Consider the following 12,143-nt stretch of genomic DNA (forward strand, 5'->3'; position numbering starts at 1 on the left):
TGCTGCTCTGAGGTCAAATCTTCATTGCTAGGAAATGGTTTTATCAGCCATGGCAGAAGTAAATATCCCAGGTCTCCAAGAAGATGAATGGGTATATCAATCCCACCAAAGCGCTTGGTAGTGTTGGGAAACAAGTCACCCTCAGATAAGGGTGCTACCCATCCTGTTATCAGCGGGACACTCACGGGCTGAAACATCTTATCCCGCTGCCCACTCTGTAAAACATTAGGACTTTAAAAGTCCCACTTTTCAATAATACCGAATCACCATGGAAAAACCTCAAACACTTCCAGTTTTTCCACGGGAATTCGGTTACGTCACCGACAGTGACAAAACCAGACTTGCAGGCAGAGCTGTTCCCTGTTAGGTCCATGTGTTGTAAATCGTACAGCAATTGGCTGCAACTTATGAAGAGGGTGGGGATTCAGCCAGGAAGAGCCCTACAAAGATAATCTTTGTAGGGCTCTTCTTTGCTGAATCCAGACTCCCCACTATTTAAAAAAATATATATTCTTGTGATGCTGTGGAGCTCTTTGCTACAATTACTAACACTCACTCCCACACACACTAAAAGTCATTTAAGCAGCTGCACATAGTAAGATACCATCCACTGCTGTTTTGGTAACTGCCTGTATTACACATGCACTCAGTCAGCTACTCAAATGCACTGCCAGTTGATCCCCTAACAGCTTGCAGTCAGCACAGCTGTCTCCTTTGCCCCACACCGCGTATGGTACCGACGATTAACATTCCAGTAACTTTGGAGGTATTGGCTTTGATTTTGTTACTGTAAAGCCAATTCCAAATATTTTAGTCCCTCTATAGAATTTTTCTGTAGCGCTCTGATTTGTGTAGTAGCAATGGTCATGCTATCTGCATTGCAGTAAATACTATCAGCATTTCAGTTAATACTATCGGCATTGCAGTTAATGCCATCATCACCATTTCAATCAGGGTGCAGCAGATACCTCTGAACTCTCCAGATTTTCACAGAATGTCCAGATTTTTTTTGCCACATATTTTTTGGTCTATCATTATAAAATTTGTGTTTTTCTGGCAAGTCATTGAGAAGATCTGAGGACTGAAGTCACTAAATAATAACATACATTTCAGTTTTAGACTTCAAATCCTTCAGAAAATGTATGTTAACACTAACCTTGTTACTCAGGCAACTTTCTAAGTTTATAAGAGTAATATTTAAAATATGGCCCTACTTTTGAGGGATGGGAACATGTTAATGGTACCCTAAGTGAAGTGGTGATGTCATGGTAGTGGTGTGGTCAGTGTCAAATTGGCCAACCCCCATGTCCCACTTTGAGCCGCGTAAAAGGTGGCAACTCGGGCCTTAGAAGCATGTTTATAAAGTTCTGAGTTTGACAACACCTAGCTGTCTAAAGAAATCCAATGGAGGCCCCTTCTCCTCGTAGCCAGCTAGCTGTCTGTTACTTTGCCAGGACAGCCAATATTTCGATACCCAAAGCAGTGCTGATGATTAACTACAGCCTGCAGAATAACAGAGTGCCATCCTTTGCTATTACAGTAATTATTATTTTCTGAAGGAGCTCTTACTGGAATATGCAGAATATCTACCACACCAGCTGTCTGTGGGATGTCAAAACCTGAAAAGTAATTCAGAGTGTCCTGCAGGCCCTGACCTGAGGGAGAACAGATGTATTTTGGTGTGAGGATACAACAAATCTCCTCACACACATCTTTGATTATAATACAGACCAGACAGTTGACTTGGAGACTTCAACAGCAACAGCACGTCTCATATTGTCTTTCCGTTGAATTTGGTCATCACAGATATGTTGCTTTAATCATGCTAAAGTTCTGCAGCCAGTCGAAGTTGGTGAAGGCTTTCTCAGTTACAGTATTCCAAAAGGCTGATGATCGATTTTTGCTCCCGAGACGTCTCTCTCTCTCTCTGAAGGTCTGGGATCCAACATGTGAATCAAAGAACATCAAAATGAACTGGAATTTCTGCTTGGACTTTATTTTTCTGTACAGGAGTATCATTCTCACTTATTTCCTGCACTCTCCTGTTCCTCTCCCTCTTGAAGTCTCATATGCTACATTGACACATGCCATAATAAAACAAAGGTGGAAAAGAAGATACAGCTTAACGCCCCTCCCCTTTCACGGTGTGTACTACGCACAGACCAACGGTCATCAGTACAGAAAAAAGTGAAATCAACCTGCTAGAGCCAAGCTGGCAGTTTCCTAATAATTTAGTTTATCTGAAAGCATTTTGATTGGCGTAGTTATTATCATTCTGTGTCGGTTAGCTTTCTTTGTTGTACCGGAAGTTTTCTTCATTTAGTAACTGTCAGCAAGATGGCAGAGTGGTGGAAAGAAATACTAGTGAAATTCCTAATACCAGAGACGTGCTATGATGAGTTTTTTGTCAATTTCAACTTCCTTCATGGTAAGCATTAAATCGTGCACACTCAAGTGTAATGTGTAAAGTGAACCACCTCCACGCTCGCAGAGGAGTGGAAAATGGTAGTGGAATTCCTAACCCTATGCTATAGTGATTTTTTTTGTCAATTTCTTCACTACAAGAATGTAATCATTGCTCGCGCGTGCCACGTTCCCGCAGCCCATTTTGGTGCGCATGGATGTTGAGTGATTTCACGAAATGTGGTTGCCTAGCTTTCCGATCGGGGGCGGAGTTACGTATTTGAAGTGTACCCTAAAATTATTGGTCGTACGACAGTTCAAGTTAAAAATAGAGGGTCTGAGTTCCGGAAGTAACAGCAATGCGTGATAGACGTTTTTATTAATTTGTGTTAACACTGTTGTACTTTATTAAATACAGGAGTAAAAGCTGCACTTTCGTTTTAGTTTATTGGCAAAAAGGCCGGAACTGTGGTTTGTGCGAGTGTGACCTTTGCACATAGTGACACTTTCGTTTTTTTTGCATTTGTGTAGTCACTACTTGACGCGTATTCTGTTATAAAACTATTGAAAGTAACTTATGATTTCTGTAGGTAACCGTGTTGCACACGTGAGGTAAAAAGGATAGCCCTATTCGAAAACGTAATGTGTCTGGCAGATTTCGACGTAGCATCCGCAACATTCCTCTCAACCTCTTTGCACAAGGGAGCAGCCAGGCATACCCTACTGGGTATACTTTTTTTCTGAGCATCACATCAGCATGGCTTTTTTCAGGTCACATTATGTCTGCAGTTGTCAAAATAGTTTTAGGGGTTACTTACATTTATTAAGTGCCTGGGGCAACATTTTGAGAAATGCAGTAGTTAGGGTTGCTATTTTTTCAAATGCCCAAAGTGGGACATTTTTTGGTACAAACGTCAGATTTGCAGGCCGAAACATTCCCACGGCCAGTACAAAGGACAGAGCTTCAATTTTTTTTGCCTAAATAAAAGCTTATTCTTGTTGCATTTTAGTTGCTTATTCTGTTTAGGTGTTTCAGATACAGAATAACTTTTATGCAACTATTATATAAAATATAGGAAATAATTTTGTCTTAAAATCTCAGGACATTTGCAATTTTTACAATTGTTTTGCAGGGCACAACTGCCCAAAGAGGGACTTTCCCTCGCAAAGTGGGACAGGTGGTAACCCTAGCAGTAGTGCAGGGTAGCACTAAGGGCTTGTGAGTACTAACTGGAATTTACTTGCTACACTACACCTTTGCACGAGAAGTCCAGACCCAGCCAAAAATAATGTGGGATGCAAAGGTGTAAAAATAGGGACACATTTTAAATATTGTTCTTATAGACTTAGCACAAATCCTGCTATTCTAGCAACTTTCTAACATACATATGAAACTGAAGTTCTTGTATCTTTCGGCTTTTCCCGGTTAGGGGTCGCCACAGTGGAACTCCGGTCCGCTAATTATTAGCAGTAGATTTTTTACGTACCGACTTGCCAGGCCTGACGCACAACCTTCAACGAAGGTACGCCCTTTCACGCATGTCTCCACGCAGAAGACGCTTTAGCTGAGAATCGAACAGGACAGCGACTTACTGTGAGGTGTCATTGCAATGCTACCGCAGCACCCCCACCGCTTATTTAGTGATGTCAGTCCTCAGTTATTCGCCAGGAAACCACAACTTTTAAAAGGAACAGAGTAGACCAAAAATATGTGGCAAAAATCTGACAGTTGAGTGGTATAATCCTCTGTATTGCTACATTGTTTTACTTGATGGACATTTCTAAGTTTGCCACCTTGAGAGCGTTTGCTGGGTTAAGCATTATGCAGTTTCACGAGGATTCATCGGGAGTTTGTTACTGTATATCACATTAGTAATTGCTCGACTTTTTAATTTCCCATTACCCCATACTCAGCAGGACAGTGTAATGACAGTGGTGGGTCTGCAGTGTCAGACCCCCAGACTCTATCACTGTCAGAGGTGTTTTTAAATTTTGCTCTATTTCTTCACAAAAATTACCGAGTTTAGGACCTCTTATTGCAGCCCATCACTTATAAAATGGTTATATCTTTCCAAATGTGGCAACTGTTCTTCAGCCTTTAAAATAAATTGCATTAAGATAAATAGTCCGGTGTATAAGCTTGTTTTCAATAGGTCTGTGTTAACTGCAGAAGTTTGGTCTTTTATAGAAATTTGCTGGCATCTTATACTACCGGAAAAGTGGATTTCTGGCTGCTCTTTTTATTTAATATTAAAACTTTTCAAACCTAAGTTAGGATAATGTATGCAGTATTTATTCCGAACCATAGTTTATAGTAATGAATAAACTTGCAGCACTGTATTTTTTTTTAACTGGGTGTCTGGCAGATCCCAAGTTATGAAAAGTGCTGGCACTCTGAACATAAAATTGTAAATAGTAAGGTATTACAGGTATCAACGATGGACCTTCAGGTTTGTAATTTATTTTGCAGACTTCCAGTCTAGTATGTTATTTATTTATTTCAGTCTGTTAACTGATTAAACAAAACAATGTTTAACATTAAATAGCTTCAGCAGTGGTTGAAATATGTACATACCTGGTGAACTGAAAACATTCTCAAGTTAAATGCAAAATAAAAAAGAGCCGAATGGTACTCCTCTTGGCACGGTCATAAGAGACATGGGTACTTACTTGGACAACTCTGTGTCATTCGGTGATCATATTTCAGACACAGTCAGGAACTACTTGTATCTGTCCCAGTTAATTTCCAATGGAATATTCTTAAAAATCCAAAGAACTCATCCTGCCACTGTATTCTTTCCTTTTCCAGACCCATCACTGAATACAGTGGCTCCTTTTGTACATATATGTCAAAGCATATTGCTCAACTAGAAAGTTCTGAGACCGATTACTAAGAGGCCTAGAACCTTTTAGTTGTACAGATTAGCACATTTCTCCTTGTACTCAGTAGCCTATGGGCTGCTGTGATGTGACTCATGCCTCACATTTTGAGCCATCAAAGACTCTCCTGCTTGACCCCCAGTTTCTTTGCAAAGCCAGTGGCTATATGAACACCTACTTTAAGGTCCTAGATCTATGCCAACAAAAACAAAACTTGCTTGAGAGAGGTTCCTAACTGAACATATTCCTAAACTATGTAATAAGTTACCACTAAAGGTCAATTTTGCTACAGTTATGGCTAGTCTTGGTGAATGGATAGGTGGGCACAAATTTACACCAGAATTGTCATGTACAGTCCTGCTTGATTTGGGATGTGAGCACTATTGAGTGCTTGAAAAGGGAGACAGAACTTTTTAAGTGGGTCTGCTTAAATGTGTGTATGGCTAGTTGTCTCATGGTCCTCATCACTTGTCTAGTATTGTTTCTGTGACAGGCCCTCTTTATCCCGGGGCCAGTAATCAAGGAGCATCGGTCCTCACCACCGACACTGGTGAGACGGTCTCTAACACAGGGATGGATTTACACAGTAATTTCAAATGCAGCTCTCTACATCATGCACAATTTTCCCTAAGAGCAGTTCCAAGTGACTGACACACCCACACCTGGGTATTTAATTTTCACAAACACTCCTGGGAAGGGTTGGCACAGATTTACTAGCTGTTCCCCCTTATGCCCAGACAATAAGGTAATGATGCAGCCACCAGCCAGTCACAGTCCGGCTCTTACAAGGGTATTCAATTATACTGAGTAAAATCAACACAAACATAAATGGTAGAGATTAACCCAAGCAGCAAGGCTTTTCTGAGTGGCCAAGGCGTCCCTAGAATAAGCAAAAGTACATTCAAGATGTGTATCTCTAAAAGACCAGCCACAATAAAAGGTATATAAATGTTTAATAATTAATAGAAAACATGAGAATATTAAAGTGCAATAATCAGTTTCAATAACAGAAGAAATAAAAATAACACAGTTGGACAGATTCAAGGAGATGCAGAAAAACAATGCTTGTTTAATCTCACTGTAATTCCTGACTATCTAAAGAAGAACTATTCCCTGTCTAATTTAATACGGCAAGGCAAGATTAGATGCTTATTGCCACAAGACAAGGTGATGAGCTTCCCCCTAAACTGAACTGACTGTGATAACTGTCATAAATTTTTATATCAAGTTAAAAAGAAAACAAAATAAACTTATCTGTGAGTTTAATCCTCTCAGTGCTGGTTATAGAACAACATCACATTTGATCACGTGACTCTGGTAGAGAACAGACTCAGAGCTTTTCTAAGATCTGTAGCAGTATTTGAAAATTATGGAATTCTTTATTTAAACATAAACAATCAGTTGTAATAACACTGTTAATACATTTTTAACATAAGCACCTGTACAAGTCAGTATGATAGACAAATGACAGAAAATTATTTACAAAACTCCAGTTAACTATGCTGGCATATGTTACAGATGCACTGCCCTACTCTCCCTGGCACAGATGGCAGTAACTCAGATCATCCCAGTTTCTATTTTCCTAATGAAGCAAGATGTATCGTATCCTGTTCATATTTTGCAAGCCTACCTGATGTGATGTTTCACCTTTCAGAATGTAGTGAAAAGTATGTCATAGGCTAAAGCACTGTCATTTTCAGAAAGTACTATATGAAGAGCTACAGACATAGACGGCCTTAGGCTTAGGGCCACCTGTGGTGCCACTCTAACAGGGGCACTGTTCCAGTATTTGTTTATTTTTTGTAGTAAGGAAATTGTTTATTTAAAATGTGTTAAATGAATACAAGAAAAATGAAGAGCAAGACAAACCGGAAGAAAAAAGTAATTTGGATAGTGTAGGTAGACCAGAATTGAGGTAACAGACGGTGTGTGTTTGGGGGAGGGGCACTGCAGAGCCCTTTTCCCTAGGGCACCTGTTGACCAAAGGCAGTCTCTGGGTACAGAGATAAAATGATGAAACAAATAAATGTACATAAGTAAAGTTTTTGTATCCTTTGCAGTAGTAATGCCACCATTTTCAAACTCTTTAGTCTATGCCTTACTTGATTGAGTAATGTGAGATAGATCTGTAGTCAAGAGACAAGGGAAAGGAAGACGTACCATCATTACTAATTGTTTGGGTGAGAGTCCTGAAAGCCAAAGTTATAAGTCATTTGTGAATTTGTGTCTAATCGTTTGACTGTAGTGTTTGGTGGAGGTGTAGAAGTACTACACTAGTATTAATTTCAACTTTATCAGAAATTGCATCCAGACTTTTGGGGATGATTTAGTCATGTTTATTAAATGTATCTCATGAGAGAGAAGGAATGGTAGGCATAGTACAATCTCTATATCTCAGTCGTCTGAGGTTTTACCTCTACTGTCCAGATTTTGCTTCATATGTTTGGCCTTGCACTTGTAAAAGGTTTTGTGATTTTCTGGCAATTCCTTGAGGATTGAAGTCGCTAAATAATAACGTACATTTGTCTCAGACTTCATATCCTTCAGAAAATGCATACAAACACAAAACCTGTCATTCTAGCAACTTTCTAATCTTGTAAGTGCAAAATATAAAATCTGTCGCTGAGTTTGGTCCTTTGTTAAATTGAAGCATCATCTTCTTCTTTCGGCTTTTTCCCGGTTAGGGGTCGCCACAGCGGATCACCTGTGTGCTCATGATTGGCATAATCAGCATAAAATAAGAATTTAATTCTCTGTAAAGACATTGTGAAATCATATCTAAAATACTGCATACTTAGCAACATCATGATTGCAAGGAATTCATTAAGATGAACATGGTTTGTTAAAGTACTTCTGAAATGTTGCATGTTTTGCAATAGAAGCTGTCAGAAGAAGGATTAAAAGATAAACTGTGAAGATTATCTTGCAGTACTACAATACAGGATTACTGCAGTGCAGTCACTCTCTGTCCACCTAGTTATTGATGGTAGTTCGAAAAGCAGCATGTCTACTTTATTTGTGGTACTAATGTTTGAGAGTCAACTCAAAAGAATGGAACTGCTGAAAAGGAATCTGCAGCACAGGCTACAACTATAATGGAAGCTTCAAAAGGCTACTTGATTTACAAGTCAGAGGCAAAGTAAGAATGCAGAAGTCATGAGAGAATCTGTTTGTAGAACAGTTGAACCAAAGTACTGTGTAGTTCATGGGGAATATGGTAAGCTGTATAGAAGAAATTCCAAGTATTTTTAAAGGTCAGATTTAGGCCAAGGGTGCAAGAAGATGAGCTACCAAAAAGTATGATAGCTATTCATGTTGGGCAAAAAATGGAGACTGAAAACTGTGAGAGTAAAGAAGTGCAGAGAGAGACTTTCGAAGTTGTCCAATATAAATTGTCCTGTTAAATTTTCTAGCTATGGAGAACAATATTATGTGGACTGTTAGAGTTAAACATGATTCTATGGCCTGAAAATTTCATTATTAACATGTCTTCCGAGTATGCCCAAAGTTTAAAGCATAGATAGCATAGTAACTTGCAGTGACCAGTCTAATGTAATGCATGTTCCTCAGATACATTTACATATTTTGTAGTTCTTTTTTTTAAGGGTGGTAGAGCTGGAATCTATACCTGTATAGTTAAATACTAATGAGCTGGTTTCAGTGATTAACATGTTATGTAGTACACAGAAATTCAAGAGAGTTTAGCCTGCAACTTTTATCTCTTGGAGTTGAGTCTGCATGTGTGTGTGGTGTGTGTGTGTGTGTGTGTGTGTGTGTGTGTGTGTGTGTGTGTGTGGTGTGTGTGTGTGGTGTGTGTGTGTGTGTGGTGTGTGTGTGTGTGTGTGTGTGTGTGTGTGTGTGTGTGTGTGTGTGTGTGTGTGTGTGTGTGTGTGTGTGTGTGTGTGTGTGTGTGTGTGTGTGTGTGGTATGTGTGTGTGTGTGTGTGGTATGTGTGTGTGTGTGTGTGTGTGTGGTATGCGTGTGTGTGTGTGTGTGTGGTATGTGTGTGTGTGTGTGTGTGGTATGTGTGTGTGTATGTGTGTGTGGTATATGTGTGTGTGGTATATGTGTGTGTGGTATATGTGTGTGTGTGTGTGTGTGTGGTATATGTGTGTGTGTGTGTGTGTCGTGTGTGTGGTATGTGTGTGTGTGTCGTGTGTGTGGTATGTGTGTGTCGTGTGGTAGGTGTGTGTGGTGTGTGTCCATTATATTAATTATGTTTTGTTGATGGCAGGGAATGCAGCAAGCATGGTTTATTTTTAGGGCTGCTATGATTAGGGAAACAACAGCATTTTGCAATTTTATTAATTGAGGTCTGAGTAGCTTAACTAGCTAAGGACATCTTCAGCGTGTCAGTGAAGGTTATATTGATCTTTTCTGTAATACTAATGGATATACATTACTCTGAATTTTTTAAATTTTTATACCCCAAAATGTACCAATGGACGTCTACCATATTGATGGATCTCATTTCATATTCAAGGCTTTTGCCTACCTGGCATAATTTTATTATGGCACATTGTACACTTTGGTGAGAAGAGTTAGGACACTGATTCACAGTTCTTAAAAAAATGACACTCCATTTCCATGAGCTGAAGTAAGGGAATTATGATTTTAAGTGTATATTCCAGTTATTACCATAAATATTTGATCAAGTAAAATAGATTCTAGGCATTAAATACTCAATAATACAAATTACCAGTATCATAAATAGTAAAGATAAAAATAAATTCAGGTTGTGCGGAATGAATGATGTGATGTAAAATGCCAAATTCATAAAACTCCTGTGTCTTAGTCATGTTATTGACATTCTGGTATTCTACTTAGAAAATAGAAAGTCAGTGTTTTCTGAGGTGCCTGGCAATGTTTGCTGTGACTTGCTTTGAGAGTACTTTTGATTTCATATTACCTGGTCATCTGTGACAAGATAGTCAGTTTTTCTTTTCTGTCCTTGTAGCTGACCATCGGCTACCTCCAAGGCTTCTCCTCATTATCCAGGTTTACTGGGCTCTCCTTCTTCCTTCAGACTAACTGTCAACCAAAGGCCAGGGCTGGTGAGGAAATTGAGGCACCTGGAGCAGTACAGAGTTGCTGCCAAGGAGGATTTTTGTGTAGCTTCAGATTTCATGCATGCAGTCAACAGCATCCAGTGCTGGACATGTAGTGGGATGTGCTAATGTATTGTCCCACCTCCTTAGCAGTTCAGCTAGTTCTCTCTGCCACCCTAAGGACAGTGCTCCCCTGCTTGTCCCCATACCCTGGTAGGAATCAACTGTGAAGCACGTTCAAGCACACTCCATCCTCCCCAGAATGTAAATGCCTGTTTTCTACTTACTAGAACCTCAGCTGCCCAAACTCTTAGTGAAACCCAGGTTGCCTGGGTCATAGTCGGGGCTTTATTCCTCTACCCAGTGACATTGGATATCTTGTCTTTTTTCATTTGAGATTGGAAGTTCTAATTGTGATCTGTAGTGAGAGTAGGGAACAGGTGGAGGAGACTCTGGAGAGGTGGAGATATGCTCTAGAGAGAGGAGGAATGAAGTTCAGCAGGACTAAGACAGAATATGTATGTGTGAATGAGAGGGAGGATAGAGGAATGATGAGGATGCAGGGAGTAGAGGTGGCAAAGGTGGATGCGTAAGTACTTGGGATCAACAGTTCAGAGTAATGGTGAGTGTGGAAGAGAGGTGAAGAAGAGAGTACAGGCAAGATGGAGTGGGTGGAAAAGAGTGTCACGAGTGATTTGTGACAGACGAGTACCAGTAAGAGTGAAAGGGAAGGTCTACAAGAGGGTAGTGAGACCAGCTATATTATATGGGTTGGAGACAGTGGCATTGACAAAAAGGCAGGAGTCGGAGCTTGACGTGGCAAAGCTGACAATGTTGAGATTTGCACTGGGTGTGACAAGGATGGACAAGATTAGGAATAAGTATATTGAAGGCTCAGCCCAGGTTGGAAGGTTTGGAGACAAAGCCAGAGAGGCAAGATTACGTTGGTTTGGACATGTGCTGAGGAGGGATGCAGAGTATTGGGATGCTAAGGCTAAAGCTGCCAGGTAACAGGAAAAGAGGGAGGCCTAAGATGAGGTTTATGGATGTAGTGAGAGAGGACATGCGGGTGGTTGGTGTGACAGAGCAAGATGCAGAGGACAGGAAGAAATGGAAACAGTTGATCTGCTGTGGTGACTCCTAACGGGAGCAGCCGAAAGAAGAAGAAGAATTTAGTTTGACCCTAATCAGATAAGACTGTCTTGACTATTTATTATATTTATTTACTGACATATTTGTTTTTGTTTATTGTGATGACAAGGTTTAGATCTGTGGAGTGTGTGTCTCTGAGGGATTGGGGATTTCTTTGTGTAGCATGTCCAACAGCTCTGGGTTTTCACATGGCCTTGTATGTTAAGCAGATCTCCTCTGAGTAGACAGTATGCGACAGAGTATAGGTGGAGTTTTTTTTTAGACGGTCAGCATAGGGCATCTGCTTTAGGCCTGTGATTCTTTTAGTAAGATATTTCTGTGGCCTTTCCAGTTGTTGCAGATGTCTTGAGAGGTACATACCAAACAGGACGTTGTATTCTATAATGGATCTAATGAGGGATGAGTACAGTGGGACAATGACCTCCTCTTTTCTGGATGAAAAGCCCTTCATGATGAGGTGTGCCACGTAGAAGGATTTCCTGACTGTTGTGGCAATGTGGTTATCGAAGGTGAGGCCACTGTCCACCTGTGTCCCGAAGTCTCTTATCACACTTTCGGTGTTTAGTGTACTGCCACCTATATGTTAATTTATGGGTACGTATTTTTCCCCAAAGGGGATAACTGTACATTTCTTGGCATTGAGCTTGAGCCCATGGCTCT

General features: G+C 40.2%; 1 protein-coding gene across 1 annotated transcript in view; it reads left to right on the forward strand.

The window, feature by feature from the left end:
- Positions 1-1,867: 1,867 nt before the first annotated feature.
- The window catches only part of MPDU1 (mannose-P-dolichol utilization defect 1), a 226,763-nt gene continuing 216,487 nt past the window's right edge, over positions 1,868-12,143 (forward strand). Inside the window, exon 1 of the mRNA XM_044077012.1 lies at positions 1,868-2,428. Coding sequence (XP_043932947.1) covers positions 2,338-2,428 — 91 coding nt within the window. The 5' untranslated portion in view covers positions 1,868-2,337. The remainder of the gene's footprint in view (positions 2,429-12,143) is intronic.

Source organism: Protopterus annectens, chromosome 7.part0 (genome assembly GCF_019279795.1).
Source record: "Protopterus annectens isolate FY-2018-M chromosome 7.part0, PAN1.0, whole genome shotgun sequence".
Classification (NCBI taxonomy): Eukaryota; Metazoa; Chordata; order Ceratodontiformes; family Protopteridae; genus Protopterus; species Protopterus annectens.